The 19,612-nt window shown below is 45.4% G+C and overlaps 1 protein-coding gene across 1 annotated transcript in view; it reads left to right on the top strand.

The window, feature by feature from the left end:
• bahcc1b (BAH domain and coiled-coil containing 1b) overlaps positions 1 to 17,394 on the top strand; it is a 58,873-nt gene extending 41,479 nt beyond the window's left edge. The window contains exons 12-28 of the mRNA XM_073489455.1: positions 503 to 669; positions 1,806 to 1,942; positions 2,209 to 2,313; positions 4,845 to 4,923; positions 5,067 to 5,250; positions 5,535 to 5,702; positions 6,890 to 7,060; positions 7,506 to 7,756; positions 9,556 to 9,733; positions 9,920 to 10,037; positions 10,479 to 10,554; positions 10,674 to 10,782; positions 10,874 to 10,990; positions 11,073 to 11,210; positions 11,837 to 13,266; positions 14,059 to 14,295; positions 14,833 to 17,394. Of these exons, the coding sequence (XP_073345556.1) occupies positions 503 to 669; positions 1,806 to 1,942; positions 2,209 to 2,313; positions 4,845 to 4,923; positions 5,067 to 5,250; positions 5,535 to 5,702; positions 6,890 to 7,060; positions 7,506 to 7,756; positions 9,556 to 9,733; positions 9,920 to 10,037; positions 10,479 to 10,554; positions 10,674 to 10,782; positions 10,874 to 10,990; positions 11,073 to 11,210; positions 11,837 to 13,266; positions 14,059 to 14,295; positions 14,833 to 15,042 (3,875 nt within the window). The 3' untranslated portion in view covers positions 15,043 to 17,394. The remainder of the gene's footprint in view (positions 1 to 502; positions 670 to 1,805; positions 1,943 to 2,208; positions 2,314 to 4,844; positions 4,924 to 5,066; positions 5,251 to 5,534; positions 5,703 to 6,889; positions 7,061 to 7,505; positions 7,757 to 9,555; positions 9,734 to 9,919; positions 10,038 to 10,478; positions 10,555 to 10,673; positions 10,783 to 10,873; positions 10,991 to 11,072; positions 11,211 to 11,836; positions 13,267 to 14,058; positions 14,296 to 14,832) is intronic.
• The last annotated feature ends 2,218 nt before the right edge of the window (positions 17,395 to 19,612 follow it).

Below are 19,612 nucleotides of genomic sequence, written 5' to 3'. Positions count from 1 at the left end.
TCCTTCTCTCCAGTTCTCCCTCCCTCACACACACACACACACACACACATGTCTGCGCAGCTCAGCGAAAACGTCGTAGGTGCATGTGTGTGTTCAGAGTGTTTTATTTGCATAGGTTTGTGTGTGTTTACGTGTGTGTGTGTGTGTGTGTGTGTGTATGTGTGTGTGTGTGTGTGTGCGTCTCATGAATATTCTGTTTCATCTGCTGGTGCTGTGACAATGACAGAGTTAATGACAGTGACAGATGTAGAGATCGTTCTCCACTGCTCCCCCTCGTGTGTGTGTGTGTGTGTGTGTTGTATGTGTGTGTGTACGATTAAGCAGGAACACCAGTATACATCAAATAAACTACACAGCTAATATCATAAATATCACCACTTTTCAAGGCACGGTTTCATCGCTCCAGAAATAAATCCGTTCAGCGCACAGCGTGTTTTATAACAGCGTGTCAGCAGCCGTGTGACGCAGCGATCTAAAACCCAAACGATCCGTCTCCGTGCAGGTGAAGACATGCTGACCTTCGACCTCCACAGTCTGGCCACGCTGGCGGCCGCCCGCGCCCTGGAGATGGGGGGAGGGACAGTGGACGCGGGGGCAGGGCAGCAGTGTCCAATCAGGAAGAGGCTCAACCTGCGCAGGAAGTGCAGCTGGACGCCTCGCCACGAGCCGGTGAGGCTGCGTGTTTTGTGTGTTTTATGCATGCAAACATAAATCATTCATGCTGAAAATGTGGATTTGAACAATGGACACACACCTCATTTGTTTTTCTTACCAAGCTTTAGAAAACGGTTAAAACACAAACATGATACAGCAAGAAGCCATTTAGTGATGCAAATATAGGCATCAAAATCATCCATATGTACCTAGATAATCAGAATTTATCATGCAAACACTAGTGTGCGTGCTGAGGTATCATAGATCAATATAAATACCTCAGTGGCTGTGAAATGAGGCTGAATCTTGAAGAAAATGAAAGGAGAAAATGTCATTTTATATATTTCAATTGATTGCATAACAAGATAAGGTGATGTTGGGATGGATCAGCATTTTTCTCTCTCTTTGAATAGTCCCAGAAATAAAGACAAATAAATATTATATTCTTGATTCATTAAAAAATGGGCACTATGTAGTTTTGAAGAAGTAATTCAAACTCAGAATTTTAATATTTACAATATTAATGAGGAAATAATACAAACTTTCCATGACTGAATAAACAAGCTGTTCTCAGAGGAAAATAAGGTCCCCAGAACACTGTTTGAAGCTAGAAAGGTGGCAGGGTCTGCCACATATAAACAAAGTAAAACATGTATGACATTGTGTTGTCCTTTAAGGTCACTTTGTTTATTCAGTTTGTTTATTTTGTTTGCTTAAGGATAAAAAATTAGTCAATGAAGATCTTTCTGTTCTGATTAAAGTTTCCTCCCCAAAACTACATAGTGCACCTTTAAAATTCCACATTTTATAAAACATTTTAAAAAATATAAATGAATCTACAATGCATCAAATAACCTTTTAATCAGTGAAAGGTTAATTATTTGTATTTTTGTTAATGCCAGTTACTACAGTTTTTACAACCAGCACCAGGTCGATCTCCCAGAAGCCTTTGAGCAAAAACTGCAGCTGTAGTGACTGAACTTGTGAGCTTTTAGTCGCAGGAAAATCCGTCTAATCATCATCAAGCTGTCCAAACACAAGCTGCCCACTTCACATATCCAGTGACTGTTGAACCTGGTTTGTGCTCAGCATTGAAATACCCCTGCTTTGTGTGCCTGTGTGTGTGTTGTGTGTGTGTGTGTGTGTGTCAGGTGTGCCCAGTGAAGGGCTCCATGGAGACGATGGGAGGGGAGGAGCTGGCCATGCGTGTCCAGCTGGCTGAGCTACAGCGCCGCTACAAAGAGAAACAGAGGGAACTGGCCAAGCTACAGAGGAAACACGACCACCAGTGAGCAGAGACAACACACACACACACACACACACACACACACACACACACATCTTTTTGTCTAGATTGAGTCGTGCATTCCAACATTCACAATTCTGCTGTCATGCTGCATCCTCCTGATTTATCAGGACTTGCAGCCTGCTCATACCTAATGCAGTTTGACCTGTAGCCGATACAAGTTTCCCCCTGATTTCTCCTGCTGTCCTGACTGCATCTTTGATCTCTCTCCATCTTCCTCCTTCTCCTCCTTGTCTTTCTCTTTGCAGGAAAGAGGAGACGGCCCGTAGCCCTGCCCGCCGGGGGCCAGGCCGCCCCCGCAAACGCAAGTCCACCCCCGGCCCAGCTGCTGCAGAGAGCTCCAAAAGACTCAGGTCAGTCCCCCGATATTGCGTCAGTATAATCAGTGTGATTGGCAAGCCCCGCTCATTCATCCTGATTTCTGTTTGTGTTTTTAGTGAAAGGCACGGTTGATTTTCAAGAAGTTCTTCTTCAGCTGAATTGATTCAAATGCTCTATAGCTGATGATTTGCTTGATTGGGCACTGGAAGGAGCTGCTCGCGCGCACACACACACACACGGGCGTGCGCACAAAATGGGTTATATGATGGGAGCTGTGAGCTGGGTGTGATTTTAAATGAGAGAAGGTAATGGAGATGAGGCCTTCATTAATCATTATTAATCACTTTTAATCATATTTATCACTTGCATTGATTATGTCCTGATTCTGTGCGAACCTCAAGCATATATTAATACAGCTGGACAAAGTCCTGATGTACAGTTATTACAGTGATAAACGACTCAACACCACCCCCACCCGCTGCAACACACAACCACACATTATTTAACACCTCAGACATGCACACACATTCCTGCACGAGCTGGAAACACACACACACACACACACACACACACACACACACACACACACAGTATTCAACAGTCATAATGATAAATGTGTTTTCTCATGCTGCCCCACCTCTGTTAGCATGTGCACCCCTCGCCTTGATAAAATGATTAGAGAAACTCAAGGTTTGTCACGGTAACTATGATTAGAAAGCGCTAATGAAAATGACAATGAAAGGCTTTGGTAGTACACGCCGGTGCACCACACACGCACACATTCACACAGAACTTGTTTAATTAGTAGCGCTGGTCGCTACGTGCCTGAGCAGCATTTCTGTTGTTATTAATAAGCGTCGTATCATTTGTTTATGCTTTCATCTCCTCGTGGGAGTTGTGGGTTGAGATGAAACAGTGAAGGAGTGAGAGGTAGAGAGGAATAGTAAGCAAACTCAACCGACGGTGGCTCTTGGTACATGCTTATACAGTATATGGACAAAAGTATGTGGACACCTGAGCATCTACATTTGCTCATTGGGAACAATCTCCTGAAACTAAGAATCAATGCCTTAGAATGAGCATTTCATATTTACTTTGATTGCGTTTTTTAGCGGCCACTGTAGGGGAGTGTGAGATGAGGGGAATTCAGTTGGATGCAATCTGCACTCCAACATCCCAGTCTGGACCACTAGCTGCACAGCTAACTGAGCTAAATAGCTAACTGCAGCTACAGTTAGCGGCAGTTAGTGGTTACCCTGGTGATATGCTGCCCCCCTGTTTGCTTGGATTACATATGTGAGAGGAGGCAAATTCTTACATATTCCACCTTTAATACATTAACATCACATTTCTGCCTGAGTCACGCCAGGAAGACTTTCATTTGCGATAGTGGTCGTTTAACAATGAAGACTCCCATGATCCCACGGGACTTCACGTCAGCATACTACATTTTTCATTGTTTTGATTGGGAGACCCGTAGTGGCAGAAAATTACATACTGTGCCTTTAAGGCCTGACAGAGTCGCTCTTCCAATTCATCATTCATAATTATTCTTCTATGTACTCGGGGGAATTGTATTGTATGATATTGCCAGACCAGAAGTATGCAAGTATTTGAACAAAGTATGTGCGCTCTCGCTGTAAAGTTGATGAGGACGTGACATGAGGTCAACTTTGAGGCTTAGAAGCTCAGAGGGGTCGGAGGTGAACAGGGGGGATTGCTGCAACAGACAGATGTGATCTGGATGGATGGAAAACAAATCATTCAGATATTTTTTAGATATTTTTTTACATAGATAGATCTCTTCTTTTCCCTTCTTTTCCCTTCTTTTTTCTCTCCTCTCCTCTCCTCTTCTCTCCCGGGAGCGGAGATGCTGAGAGCCAAACCTTCCCTCTGTGGGAATATAGGATTCACCTGCCTCAGACACCAGCTGCTGTCAGAGTGTGTGTGCAGTGTGTGTGTGTGTGTGTGTGTGTGTGTGAGTATGTGCTGGCTGCCTGTGGTGTGAGAGAGCATGCATACAATGAAGGAATGAGAGAGGGAGAGAGAGAGAGAGAGAGAGAGAGAGAAAAGGAGCAGTAGTGTTCAATAGAGGTTAGTGTTTATCGATCGAGCCCTGAAGCTCCGGTCAACGGACAGACTCCCCCGAGACTGCTTCATCTTTCCCTCTGTCTCTTCCCCTTCCCCCTAAACTATTCTCCTCCCCCCTCTGTCTCTTCTCCACTCTCCTTCACACCAGATAATTCTCATCCTTTCATGTGGTGAGTTTCATATTCGCACGGCCGCTGAATATTTCTGTGTTTGCCGTCAAACTGCGCAGACACTCGGCAGAGCCCGTCTCTTACCTCATCAAAATGAGTGTAGAAACAGAGTGGGAAGAGAGTGAGACAATGAGTGAACCCGGCAGAGAGGGAGCTGAAACTAGAAAGAGGGAGAGCAAAGAGGCAGCGTCACAGCGAAAAGCATCCTTTTAAAGGAAGGAAATGTGTGATCAGATTGATTCTGTGATCCGTTTTATACACCATAAATCCTCATTTATGTCTTGTGTTTTTATGTTTTCCAGGGCTGGGCTCAATTTACTGGAGGAGAAAGCCAGGAAGAAAATGACCAATCACGGCTTCAGCAGCCTCAGCTCTGCACAGGTCAGTCCCTCTGCGCTCTCCTGGATCATCCGCACACACTGACAACCACTTCCTGCTGCTAATGTTTTTTTTTCCTTTCCTGGATGTTTCAATTAGCGGAAAGAAATTAGTCAATAATTAGCTGTTCCGCTCCCCGTCTGCAGATGAAAGCTCGCTGTAAGCACAGAGGTCGGCCCAGCGCCCTGAGCTCCAGGCTGGCCAGGCGGGTGACCCACCTGAAGCAGAAGGCTGCGGCCCAGCGTGGTGCACCTTCGGCAGGCATGCTGCACTGCAGAGGGACCCCTGGTGAGGGGGATGCCTCCAAGAATCACTGCAGAGGAAGTAAAGGTATGTACAGAGGGAGCGTATACACATGCTAGTTATCCATTAAAGGGCAGCTCCACCAAATGTACTCATTAAAGTGTGTTCACAGGTCTTACTGCATATATGAAAAAATAGTATAAAGCATTTTTGGCTCCAGAGGAAGCTGCATGTAATCTGATAAAATGCCTCCAATTGCAAAGTTGCATTGTGGGTAATGTAGTCCTCCCCAAGACCTGTAAACACACGTTTTGTGTGACCTTTTAAAAAGAATGCTAAAACTAAACTCCTTCCCGCTGCCAATCCATCAGACCTGCAGGAGGACTGGGCAGCTGGTCAGACTGTAAAAAGGAAGAGGGGTCGAAAGCCCAAAGTGCTGATGGGCGTCAACCCAAACAGACATCACCACAAGGACGGCCGGACATCTGAGAAACAGGAACTTAGAGTTGAGAAGAGTGACAGCGAGAGCTCAGAGCACGGTGAGTTTCACTCCGGGTCACACAAGGATTTCCTCAGGATTTTCTGTGTGTTCTAAAATCCTGCAGATGATTGCCTGCTGATGAAAAATGTAAAATGCCACCAAAATAATTCTATGGCCTTTATTTTAAACCCTTTGTATGTGAAAGAAATGTTCAAATGGTCCATCAGTGCTGCGAAGAGAGAGTTCATAGGCTTTTTCACACATGAGTCACGCTGATTTTGGCTGATAGCTCAGAGAACATCAACCAGACATTGTGAGATTTCGCTATGAGAGTACGTCTGTGCGTGTGTGTGTGTGTGTGTTTGTGTGTGTGTGTTTGTGTGTGTGAACACACGAAGCGACTCAGAGTGAGATGTCTGCCGTCATCAGGGAGCCTCCTCTCACTTCCCAGCTCGTCTGTCAAACCGTTAAAAACCGTTAACGACTTGCCACAGGCATGCAACACAGCCACCCCTGCCCTCAACACCATACGGTAACGTGAGCCCGCTCTGGCCCCGTTCAGAATGTCGCACCCAGGTCCTCCCCTCTCTTCTTCACCTCCCCAGCCCCGTGAAAATGCTCTGCTCGGTGGCTTGAGTCGAGGAGGAACAATGAAACTCATCCTGACTTTAAATAAGCTGACTGTCTGATATGAAACTAACAAAACTTCAGGAAAAACTCTGGAATCTGACTGACCTTCACGGTGTTGTGAGGTAGTGGTTGAATGTGTGTGTGTGTGTGTGGGTCAGTGTTTGTGTGTGACTGAGGCAAAGTGTTGATGAGGACGCCATGTAAGTGACAAGTGTGTCAGAGATGTGTCGACACCCGACACGACCCCCGCAGTCAGCGACACACAGCTGCCAATAACATTCTGTGTGTGTGTCCATGTTTGGGTGTGTGTGTGTGTGTGTGTGTGTGTGTCAACACTGGCTTCTGCAGTTAAGGAACAAACTGCATTATTGTGCAGCTATCAAGACAAGTTTGATCAATCAATGGCGACATGTTTCCCTCGCTCTTCTAACTTTTGCATTATGATGATGTAAGTTTAGCCAGAAGCTCGTGAACTGAACTGTAGGTGCCGGAGGAACATTGAAAGCTTGCTGTCAATAAATCTCATTAAGTGAGCCCCTGGCTTTAATTAACAGTGTTTACATTTAGCTCACTTGAAGCTCTCTGACTGATCATATTGATGCTGCGATTCCACAGAGGTGGAGGAGGACGGCAGCTACGACAGCGAAGATGGAGCCGGTGACATCAAGATTAGCTCATCCTCTAAAGAAGCTCATGCAAACCCTGCTGGGATTGTGCCTTTATCGTCGCAGTCCTCCAAGCTCCAAGCAAACCAGAAAGCCAGGAGTAAGAGACCAGGGCCTCCAGGTGAGATCTTTATACATGCTGCCATATGAACACTGTTTTACTTTATGATGTTCAGTTTTTGACTCATGGTGAAGTAAAACATGATGTGCTTGGGGTCTAGAGAATTTGGAAGTGTAATATTTTCAGGTTGGTAATGCTAGGTTTCACCCAAACACAAACTATTTTCACATGTGTACAACTATTAGTGTTTTCTTTTCTTGCTGAGTGATGTATTCCCTCAGATGTAAGTGTTAGTGTAAGTGTTAGTAATGTTGATATGAAGGCTGAGCAATTTTATCTCATCAATAACAATCTGACATTCTCAGAAAAGTGTGTCAAATAACATGTCATGTTTCTCTCGGAGACCAGGACAACAAGACAAAAACATGATTAATCAGTTTCAATAATGATGTTACAACACACCGATATCAGATCATGCCTCTAATTGCCATGATGTCCCCTCCAGGCTCAGGCATGGGGAGCCTGTCCAGCACAGATCAGAGGAGAGCGCCTAGAAGGCCGAGCCTCTCCAGCACAGAAAGGGGATGTCCAGACAACCAGGGGACTAAAAAAGCACACCTGCCCGGCTGGGGTGTGTCGTCAGTGGGCTGCAGCTTTTTGGACAGTCGGGGGAACCACGGAGTGCTGATGGAAGCAAACAGGGCCAGCAAGGAAGCCATGAGGAGGAGCTCAGTGGGACACAGCATTCTGGGAAAGGTGAGACATCATAGTGTCTGGTGAGGAATGGTGACTTGTGACCTTAGACTGACAGAGCAGTATTTTACTATTGCAACTGAAAACTTTTCAACCAAGTAAGTTACTCCCTGACAGCAGTGATTTATGGCACTACTCTATCACATCACCCACAAAACTGGCATTTCCCTGCTCAGCTGCTTCAACCGTTCACGTCTGTGTCAAGTGTCTCAGTCCCATCTTGATGCCTTCTTTAACATTTTAATACTTTGTACAACTTCCTGAGGTTCATACCTGTTGATCATGATCAGTTGCTGCTGTGCAAATTTGGTCTCAATATCAGAACTAAAAGCTCTTCCACAGTTCAACAATCATTTGAATCTATGTGCTTCACGCCGATTTAGTTTCCCCTGATCATTTACACATAATGGAAGGGAGGATTGAAATGGGAAAGGTGAGATGCGTTTGATAATTTTAGAGGCGTGACGGACAGGTTATATAATCAGTATTGCAATAAAATGATGCTGTCAAAGCGTAGTAAGGAATGTAATTACATTATTTTGGGCATGAGTTGATGATCAAAAGAAACATCCTGGTTTTTCATGTAAAGAACAAAACAGCGGTCAAGACAGGGGTCAGCTTGACTGGAAATGTGAGTATAAAAGAAAAGGTGACTCAGAGAAGGTCACTCCTTCCGCTGTGTATATAAAGGCTAAGAAAGAGAGAAGCAAGGAGGAATTTGGAAAAGCCCTTGCCTAATGTTCGCTCCTTCCTTGTCGAAGTGAGCCACACCCTGCCAGGAAGTTTTAAAATCCTACAGATTATGTCTAAAACTACCTACCAATAACTCTGACTCTGTCACTTTGTTAAATATACCATTTACTCTTGTCATAGGTGTGTGTTCGCATGCCTGCCTGCTGCATTAACACACCAGCGGCCCTGTTGTATTCGTGCAGGCAGCCGTTGGCGAGACACCCACATTCATTTTAATGAGAAAGTGCCGCGAGGTTGCTCTAGTCTTTGACTCATTGTGAGGGAATGTCCAAAAACACATAACTCCAAACCAAACACAGAAGTATAAAGATAATCATTGGCCATAACCCTACACACACCCATGCATGCCTGCACAAACACAGACACACACACACACACACACACACACACTAAAGGGAAATAATCACCCATGCCCTCTGGTGACGAAACTTCTGTCACTAAAATATATGGTCTCCTGATGTGGAAAACTCCAAGAGACAGCACATGCACGCCCACACACACACACATTGCCTCTCATGCATTGAATGTTATGGTCTTTTCTTTGGAAAGCCTTAATACAAGCAGAAACCTGTTGGGTGAGCTGACTTTCCATCATCAGCCATCATTCATCTCAAGATAGACTAGCTTAAACCGGTCTGGAGATGGATAGTATCTGGTGTGTGTGTTTGTGTATGAGTGTTTGTGTGTGTCCTATGGTGAGAATGTAAATTAGAGTTCAAGCTTCTTTATTAGCAGTCGTTTGCCCTGTTGACGTGTCCTTGGGCAATATGTTAGTCTATCTGTTCGAGAGCTGCAGTTATGACTGACTGTGGCCTTTGACCTTTGAGTAAACAGTGACAAGTGAGAAAAAAATCCTGCATGCTAAATTGAAATATTACATTACAAGAGGAGTCGGCGCCCGCGGTAGTTTTGCACTGATGGATTCACTACGTCGGTCTTGATTCGGTCACCTGCAGATCCTGTTTACCGTTGATTAATTTGGGCATATGATGAAGTGATGCCATATCCTGCTTTCCGCCCACTGATGTCATATCCTGCTTCCTGTCCAGGCCAAAGGCCACGCAGTGAGCCGGCTCCTGCAGAGCTTTGCGGCCGACGACGGCTTTCGGTTGGATGAGGAGAGCAGCTTTTCTGAGGGCGAGGAGGAGGAGGAAGAGGAAGAGGAGGAGGAGGCGCAGGAGAAAATGTTGACTCACCTCCCCCCCAACATGCCTTGCAGAATACCTGGTAGGCATAAACAGTGACACATCATTTAAAAGAATGCTGGATCCTTTTCACACATGCATGCACACCCCTTTCTTTGCCTTCCTTTTCACGTCACATAGCAATAATTCAACACGCTCACAAATTATGTATATCTCCCCCTTTATCTTCTCCATCCATCCATCTTCCCACCACGCCCTCCTTCCGCAGCCCTGCCAAACTGCGTGTTGAGTAAAGAGATGCTTGTGGACGGGCTGAAGATCCTGATCTCTAAGGAGGATGAGCTGCTGTACGCCGCCTGTGTCCAAACTCTGGACCTGCCTGACATGTAAGATACAAACCCATAAAAGAGTTCAGGGTTTCCCACAGTATTGTACAGCTGAAGTGCGCTAAAAATGAAACAAAATAAAACATGAAGCTTCCAGAGATAAGAGCAGAGTCCGTCATCTATTGATCCCAAGACAGGAAGCATGGTTGGATAAGAGAGGGATCTTTCTCTGGGAAACCCTTTAGTTAAGCACTAAAAAGACACAATACAACAAGAGTCTTGTTCAAAACTTAGCCCAGCACTGGTTGAATGCCTGGCAGCTGTGAGAATCTCGACAAACAAGAAGTCTAGACGACTACAAAGCCAAAAAACACAGTAGTCACAGCCAACAAAGCTGCCAGTGACAGAAACTGAACACCAAACCTTGAATTTAAGAAAAATGATACTTTTTTAAAAGAAATTTATTTTTTAATTCATTTCCCTTTCATTTTTTCCTCTTAGATTTAGTGTTGTCATCGAAGGGGAACGAGGAAATCGGCCACGGATCTACTCGTTGGAACAACTACTTCAGGAAGCTGTGAGTTTCCGTGTCAAGGCTGCATGTTTTTAACATTTTGCAGTTTTGTGGGTAGTTGTGCGGGGAGCTTTAAATGAAATTCCACATGAGTTACTCACTGGAATTTGTGATTTTTCTAGGTGTTAGACGTGCGGCCTCAGACCGAGGCCATCCTTACTGCAGGTACACGGGTGTGTGCCTACTGGAGCGAGCGCTCCCGTTGTCTTTACCCTGGATACGTCCATCGAGGTGAGCAAGACGGACCGACAGACTTACTCTGCACAGGTACACTGGTACATTCCAGGGACTCATGTCCTCCGTCCTGTGTGTTGTGCTTTAGGAGGTCCAGGTGAGGAGGAGAAGGAGGGCAGTGTGATGGTGGAGTTTGATGATGGAGACAGAGGAAGGATCTCTCTCGCAAACATCAGGCTTCTGCCACCTGGATATCAAATCCACTGTGAGTATAAACAGAGAGAAAGGAAGACAGATAGACAGACAGACAGACAGAAATCCAGCATTTCGTTTATTTCCTCTTTCAGGTGCTGAACCTTCTCCAGCACTTCTGATCTCACCTGGTCGCCGTGGCCGACGAAGCTCCATCCAGGAGAAGAAAGACGCACCCACAGAGAAACCAACCAATGAGGATGCAGCAGGGAGGCCCCAGGAGAAAAGACCAGGTGAGGCATCCTCTTCCCCTCCAACAAACGTGTAACGTTTTGCAAAGTTTTGTCCATTTGGAGGGTGATTTTAATCAACATTTACGCAATCTCTGGTTCATGTGTGCAAGTTAAACTGTTGGTCTGAGAATCATTCCGAAAGCTATAATTTATGTTGTCTGAGAAGAACTGGTCTAACTAGTAAATAGCTGCACACAGACACACAGCCCCTCAGGCCGTACTAAAATCCCCCAAACATTTACAGGCACTTACAGTTTCAACTGTCAACCAATTATCAGATGCCTCCATGTCAAAGGCGAGCATTCCTTGTTTGCCGCCTATCATTTACCCTTTATATGATCACATTAATCACTACTTTATGAAGTGTCATCAGTGTCCTTTTTGTAGCTATGTAACATACATGAAACTCATCACAAACTCAGTGCAACAATAAAGCTGGAAGGAGAGACATGTTTACCAGGTTTGTTGTACTTTGATAAATGATTATGTCGAAACTTACCTGTCTAGGTGAAGATCAAAGAGATAAAGATATTAAGTTTCTCCAAAGCTCTTAGTTCCTCAATTAATCTCAGACCTGTCAGTCCATATTGATTATAACTCCTCTCTGTTGCCATCTCCTTTTTCAGTTGGCAGACCGAAGAAAATCCACTCAGTGCCTAAGACTGCCTGCATGCCGACACCAGTAACAGACACTGTAACCAAAGGCAACGCTTCCTTGTTGAACTGGTCCGCGCCCAGGAAGAGACCGCCAGTTGACTTCTTCCTCTTCAATGGGACATCTCGTAAGACCCAGAGGAGGATACGTGAGCGGGACTTGGGATTCTTTCATCGGCCCACTTCCCACCCTCTCGGACCCCCTATGCCTTTCAAAGGCATCTTTGGCTCCCCTTTTGAAGGTGACTCATTCAGTAGCATCGCCAACGGCTACTCTACCTTTGGAGGCTCTGTGGTCGGGCGACCTGCTACCACAGTAGCCTCGATTGGGCTCCGGGACTCCTTGTCCTCTGCTTGCTCTCCAGCTGTCCCCACGGCAATGACAGCTGGAAGCAGGAAGCCATTGAGCGAACGTGACAGGAAACAGTTCCTGGTGAAGCTTGACCATGAAGGAGTGACCTCTCCTAAAACAAAGAACAGCAAGGCCCTGCTTCGACTGGGGGGGAGTGGAGGGAGAGGAGGAAAGAGTCTGGCCTCCACAGGGGCACCGCTGCGATACATCCATCCTGCCTCGCTGGTGAAGGATGGCAAGAAGGGAGACAGTACCGGAGCCCGTTCTGAGGCTGCTGTAAAGGGCGCTCCACCTCTGAGGAAGGATCTTCTGTCAGCAGGTCATGGAGTCCAAGGTGGGGATTTTAGTTTGGACTACCAGAGTGACTGCCCGAGCTCTTACTCTGAACTGGATGAGGATGATGAGGATGATGGTCAAGACGCTGAGGCACGTGGCGGAAGTGCAGCAGTCTCAACCCACCGTGGTGGTCGATTTCTCTCTCGTCTCTCTGTCTGCTTCTCCTCATCCTCCTCATCTTCTTCCTCCTCCGGCTCCATCTCCTCCTCGTCCCTCTGCTCGTCTGACAATGACTCCTCTTACTCCTCTGATGAAGAGTCTTCCTCTGTGCTGCTGCGCCGTGCACTGCTCCAGCAGGACAAACACAAGAACAGGCAGAACATGACCTCTGACCTCCTGAGCCCTGACCCTACCACCTCCAATCCATCTCCCTCCGCCTCAGCCCCAGCTCATGGCTATGTGGCTAAAGCCAGCATGGCTGTCTCGGGTTCAAAGTCGAGGGCTGACAGAGCAGAAGACAGGAAGGAGTTTGTATCAAAAGGGAGTATGGTGGCTAACAGTAGCACAGTGAAGACCCAGCTGAAGAGGAAAGAAGGAATTGCTAACAGTCACCATCAGAGCCAAAGCAGTCCTGTGAGCCAGCAGTCAAAATCTGCCTCCAAGGACCCAGCAACAGCTAAGAGGCAGAGGATGTCGTCACCTGAGCCTCTGCCTAACATGACTCCTCTTCTGCCTGGACGCCAGCTGTGGAAATGGTCTGGCAACCCAACACAGGTAGAACAAATCCAAGATATAAGAGATACTTTTGGCAACCTTTCTGCTTTTCGTCACTGTACTGCAGAACTTTTTCCTCATTATCTTGGTTATATGCTTTCAAAATCGTTGCCTTGGGTATCGGTAACCTACTTAACCTCACAGCTTAAGTAGGTTAGCGATTGTTGTTCCAGTTTCTGCTGTGTCACACCTTGATTATATACAGTACATGCAATGATCAAATATGATCGCTCTTGGCATTGCTTATTCTGCCTCAGACTTTGTACACATTGGTTACACTGTAAGGCTTACTCCGTGTGGCTAATCTCTGAGTTTGTTATCCTGATTATTAAGTCATGATCCTGAGATAACGGAACAAAACAGTTTGAGCAACCGCTGCCACTCTCAGCTTCCCTTCTGCCATGTTGTTTGCTTTGTAAACACCGACTGAGATGTGCAGATTAATAAAGAAGCTGACCCATGGGTGTGCACATGCCCCAACAAATCATAAGATGGAGCAGATATATAGATCTGTTACCCAGGTTATGGTTACTGTAATCATAACTTCTACATCAGTTTCGGCTTTATTGCCTTTATCATGTTAAGAGTGAGTTACTTGTCTGCCTGCAAACATACTCTTGAACTTAATAAGATAAGTGTTATGATTAGTGCTAGGAATTGAACCGCCCAACACCTTTTCTTTGTTTAGGAGTGTTTTTTTGGCTTAACTCTTGCCATGCTTGGTGATGAAGTAAACCCCTTTCACTGAATAAATTCACTGAGAGTGCTATTTTTATTCTCTTCCCCGGACAGAGGAGAGGTCTGAAGGGCAAAGCCCGCAAGCTTTTCTACAAGGCCATCGTGCGGGGCAAGGAGACGGTGCGTGTCGGGGACTGTGCTGTGTTCCTGTCACCTGGCCGGCCCCAGCTGCCCTACGTGGGCAGAGTGGAGAGCCTCTGGGAGTCATGGAGCTCCAGCATGGTGGTCAGGGTCAAGTGGTTCTACCACCCGGAGGAGACTCGCCTGGGGAAGCGACACCGAGATGGCAAGGTAAAGACCACGGAGTGCAAGTACAATTTCTAAAACGGGAACGGTCAAAGTAACAGTCCGTGACATTTTCATATAAATATATTACCACTTTGCTTCTTTTTATTCCCTATTCCCATCTGATACGAATGGTTGAACCTCCACTTAGTTCATGAACCTGCTACCATTTGCAGTTCTGAATACTCTGCGTGAGGTGGGTCTTTCCCTGGGAAAATCTCTGCTGCAGAGGAAGTCATGCATTTTGCATATCTGGCAACAGCAATCGTGGTTTGTTTGGAACAAATACAAAAAGAGCTGGGTTAGTTCGAATGAGCAGCAACTTCATAAAAGATCACTTGCAGAAACTCAAACTTCATCATGAAAAAACCCACAATGAGAGACATGACAAAGACGGTATGTGTGGGAAGAACAGAAAGAAAACAGCAGCGAAGATACTGCCACCACAAACATGACAATCTTACCACTTGTGAGAGCAAGTGTCAATGCAACATTTTGATTATCTTGCTGATGTATCAACCCTTCTTCCTGTCTCTTTCCTAGAATGCCTTGTATCAGTCGAGCCATGAGGATGAGAATGACGTACAGACCATCTCCCATCGCTGTCAGGTGGTCAGCAAGGCCGAGTATGATCACCTGATGCGCGAACGTAAGCCCGGCAACACGGTGAATGACCTCTTCTACCTGGCTGGAAGCTACGAACCGACCACGGGCCAGCTGATCAGCGCGGACGGCATGGCCATCGTGTCCTAGCATCGCCAGCTGGAGAGAAATCCAAATATTGACCTGAAGGCTGGAGTTGACTGCTTCCAGGATGGTCCTCAGAACAGAGGGAAACCAAGACAAAGAGTTGATGCTCTGCGTGTTGATCTGTCCCTTGTACGAGAAGGAGCTAGCCCCACTGGATAAAGCCCGACAGTACTGGCACTTAGAGGAGTCTGTGAAAGTCTGATCCAGATTTAACCTCTTTATCAGGTGTGGCTCCTTATTGCAGCGAGAGTCTTCAGCCTTCCTGTGGCTGAAGTAATGGAGTATCTCGTCACTGCGACAAAAGAACAGGACCCAAGGACATGAGCACTTTGGAGTACAGTATGGAGGAAAGGTGGCAGACTTTGCTCTCCAGCAGGAGAGGCTATATGGGAAGGAGAGACTTCATGTAAACCACACTGGTTTGGAGGGTTTTAATGGTCTTATACTGGTAGTTTGAGAAGACAACGTGATTGGGAGATCCCCAACAGGACCAAAAAACACTGTAGTTTGGACTTTGTGTGTAAATGCGTGTGTGTGTGTGAGTGTGTGTGTGTGTGTGTTTGCAGAGTGGCTGCGATGACCCTGTTTGGCATTTAATGAGCTCTAAGTAAATAGCGCTTTAGCGTGCGCGCGTGTTTGTACTGTATGTGTGGTCATGCACGTGCACACATGCGCTCTCCAAGCAAAGATGGCGTCATGACGCGTCGTCTATGTCTCTAACACTCTGAATATTAATCTGTCCAGTGCTTAGCGTGCAGAAAACGATTTCTTCTCCTGTCAAGCCATACACGTCAATACCTCTCTCTTGTATCCTCCTATTCAGGTGCAGAGACACATGTACAGATTGTTGGATTGTCTTTATGAACGGAGCGTGCGTGTTGGTGTGCGTGCGTACGTGTGCATGAGCGTGTGTGTGTGTGCTTTGTACAGCATTATGCATAATATAACATGTTGTAAATAGTATACATATATATTTGTTCTTGTTGTTTTTGTTGTTTTCTTTTGCAGAGAAGATTATTTTATTTAGATTTTTTTAGGGTGTGTGTGGGTGGGTTTGGGAGGGTCTGACGGAGGGAGGAAGTGGAGTTAGTCTCCTTCTCTCTCAATGCACTGAACAGAATCGGAGGTTTGGATTTGGGGTCAAACTGTACAACTGATGTGAAGACATTTGTGGTTGTAAGCCCTGCTTTTAGGCGAAGGGTGAATATGTTGAAAAGGTGTGTTTTTATGTTTTTATAAGAAAATCAGAAAAAGGCTCTTTTTAAATATGTGTCCAAATTTTTTCTCCTTATTTTACTCCGTCGGGTTTAGAATGTGTGTTTCCTGTTGGGAGCTTTTCTTTTCTTTTTTTTTTTTTTTTAACAAATACTGGAAAAGAAACTGAGTTTCTGCTGTTGTCTGATCCTAAAAGAATCTAGCTCTTCTTTATCTATTTTAACCTGTATTCCTATATGAAATGTAGATATTTATCTGGCATCAAAAAGAAACATACCAAAGCACCTGTGAGTTTACGCTTCAACGCATTAGAAGAAAACGATTTTATAAAAAACATTCAATCAAATCTGAATCCGGGACCCCTGCAATCACCGAGGTATTTTAAGTCGAGTTCCTCTCGTTGTCTGCTCCTGTTCATCCAGCGCTGCAGCAACATTGTCTGCACACTGCCCAGCTGATGCACTTGAGCTCTCTATGGCAACCAGAACGGCATCACGTGACTGTGAAGGACAATCAGAGCCAATCAATGGGACAATGTTGAGAGACGAAAAAAAACAAGATAAGGATCAAATCACAAATTATGCTTCTTGTCACTTTTATTCCTGCTTTGCCAAAAATGTCTCTGCGTGTGTGTTTTATGTTCGCTTGTTTTCCCTCGTTTATCATTGTCTTACTGTTTATGCAAGCCTGTGATGACTGTTTGTTGTCAGTGTATAGGATGTACAGGGGGGAAGAACATGAATGCCTTTTTTCTTTTTTTAGGACGTTGACTGACTTTTTAACAACCATGTTGCTGTTACACTGCAAAGCAAAAGCTTTAAAAGGAATCTAATGTGAAACTCAATTTTAAAATATTACTTTATGGGTCTTTAATTGAATATTTTTTAAAGCTGTATTTTCTTTAAGAAACACTGGATTCAGTTCTAACCATCACGTTTTGACGGACGCGACATCATTGTGTTTTTTTTTAGACCCACTGGAACCTGCTTTGTACGGTTGAGATAGCCTACTAAAAGATATTATGTAATTTCAGTCATTCTTTGGAAATATGACTTAAATATTTCCTCATGTACAAAAGGAAAAAATTATTTATCTTAATTTTATTGCCTTTTTGTGTTTCATTAAAAAAAGATTCTTACAAAAAAAAACCTCTTTCTCTCTTTTCTGCTGGGTGTGAGTCCTCTGAATGCCGCCTTGTGTTCATCAATGCCGATCATTTGTCTGCTGTAGGAAAATGGACCACAGAAGAAAGCGTGAAAGAATGAGGAGGGGAGGGAAAGAAAGAAAGAAAAACACGAGAGGAGGAAGCAATTTGAAACTGTAGCTGTGGCCGATAGACGGGGAAGAATGGGGAGAGAAAGGGAAACTGTATCTAGCGGCGTTTCATGGGAGACGACGGGCAGGATAGAGTCTCCTCTGGCTGTACAGGTGGGTCAGGTATTCAGAATAATAAAAACGGAACAGGACCATTAAGAGAACAAAGCAAGGGTATCAGCTTCCAGCCTGCAAAGATTTCAAATCCTGACTTAGTGCATGTGTGTGCGTCCAAAAATGCACCTCACGTGCTCATCAGACAGGTCCTTTTTATACACCACTATAAATCCACACAGCCTGCATGCACTCCAGTCCGTCTATGCTTTGTGCTCGCTTCTATGTGTGTGTGTGTAATGTGAGAGCTTTGGAAGAACATTTGAGATTATCCCCTGCAGGGTGTGGAGTTTCTGGGACAAAGTGCACAAAATTTACTGCATTTTATTTGAGACTTCCTGTGAAATCTTCACACCTTTTTATCACACTAGAAACCGGAGCCTTTGTGACGCCGCTTATTGCAACATTAAAGTCTGGATGGAGGATTTACCTTTGACCTCGAATTACAGTGTGGTTGCCTCGTGGCAGCCCGCGAAGACGGCTCGAGCACGGCGTTGCCTTGAACATCGGCCGTAAACTTTATTTTACTCTCTGAACTGCTTTTTTAATGTCGGTCGGCCTCTCCTTGGACGTTTTTTCCTTTTTCTTCTTCTCCGGCGTATCTCTGCTTGCATTACTTGTCAATACAGGAAAGTTGACTCACCTTTTTCATAAATAACTCTGCTAATGGTCCTTGGCCATAGTTTGAAATCACACACATTCAGCCTCTTTGTCCAGCGGGATGTGTTTGCTTTCCTTTTGTATTCTGCGTTTCGCTGTTTCGGCAGTTTAACATGTTATTACAAAGATATGAAACAGTGTGACCATACACACACACACGCACACATACACACACACACACACACACACTTGCACCCATTCTGCTCACTGTTGGTCTTTTACATCCTCCTCATTGGCTCCTCAATCAACCAACGCCTTCAAAACACACAGACATTAAGTGCAGTCTTTGACTGCTTATCAGCAGGTTTGCGTTGGGCTTATCTGGTTGACATTGTTAAACTACTTTACCCAGAATGCTGTGGGAGATAGGGGCACAATGGGAGGCTGGGGGTGCCCTCTGGGTTAATGAGTGAGGGCTTTCACGTCGTAACAGCAAACATGCCGCAAGCCGATTTGTCTGTGCGTGTGTGTGTCTGTGCGTGTGTGTGTGTGTGTGAAGGGTCAAGGTGTCAGAACAAGGTGTGGCAGTCTTTAATGTGTTTTTTTAGTTTTTGGGTGGGGGTTGCTGGATGGCAGCAAAGGCAACACATCTGAAGCGTGTCACCAGTTTGGAGGAATCTGGAGGATCCACTGTGAGCAGCTCAATCAGTGTGTGTGTGCGCACAAGTGTGTGTATTTTACATGGATATGGAGAAAAAATCAAGGTGAGAGGTGGTGAGCAGCGAAACAGTAAAAATTGGTGGATTGACAAAAGAAAGTGTGTGCACCTGAGTGTGTGTCTGTGAGTGTGTGCGAGCTTGTGTGTTTGTGTGTTGGCAGGGGGAGGTGGGGGTCCAATCCAGAGAAAGCCCTCCATTTAGATATAGCCTGAGCCTGTCACTGAAGTGAATGAATGGCTGTCAGCTGCTGTGGGATGCAGCGTGTGTGTATGTAGATAGTTTGTATGTGTGTGTTAGTGTACAGGTTTGTGAGTGTGTGTGTGTGTGTGTGTGTGTGTGTGTGTGCGTGTGTGTCAGGCCACTCAGAGCAGGAGTAAGGAGATCAGCAGTCTTCTCTCTCACCTCATCCATCGTTCATATGAGCCTCTGTGAGCTCGCCACTGGTATCCATCTTACTGCGTGTGTGTGTGTTTGTGTGTGTGTGTGTGTGTGACATTGTAGATGTCCATATAGCCAATCTGACTCACTGGTAGTTGTGCAACGTATTCTGTGGCAACAGATGGTAGGCTTACATAAATCATGGATTCTTGGCAGAGTGGAAGACATGTCCG

This window comes from Pagrus major, chromosome 20 (genome assembly GCF_040436345.1).
Source record: "Pagrus major chromosome 20, Pma_NU_1.0".
In the NCBI taxonomy this organism is placed as follows: domain Eukaryota; kingdom Metazoa; phylum Chordata; class Actinopteri; order Spariformes; family Sparidae; genus Pagrus; species Pagrus major.
This window is presented reverse-complemented; position numbering and strand designations above follow the sequence as displayed.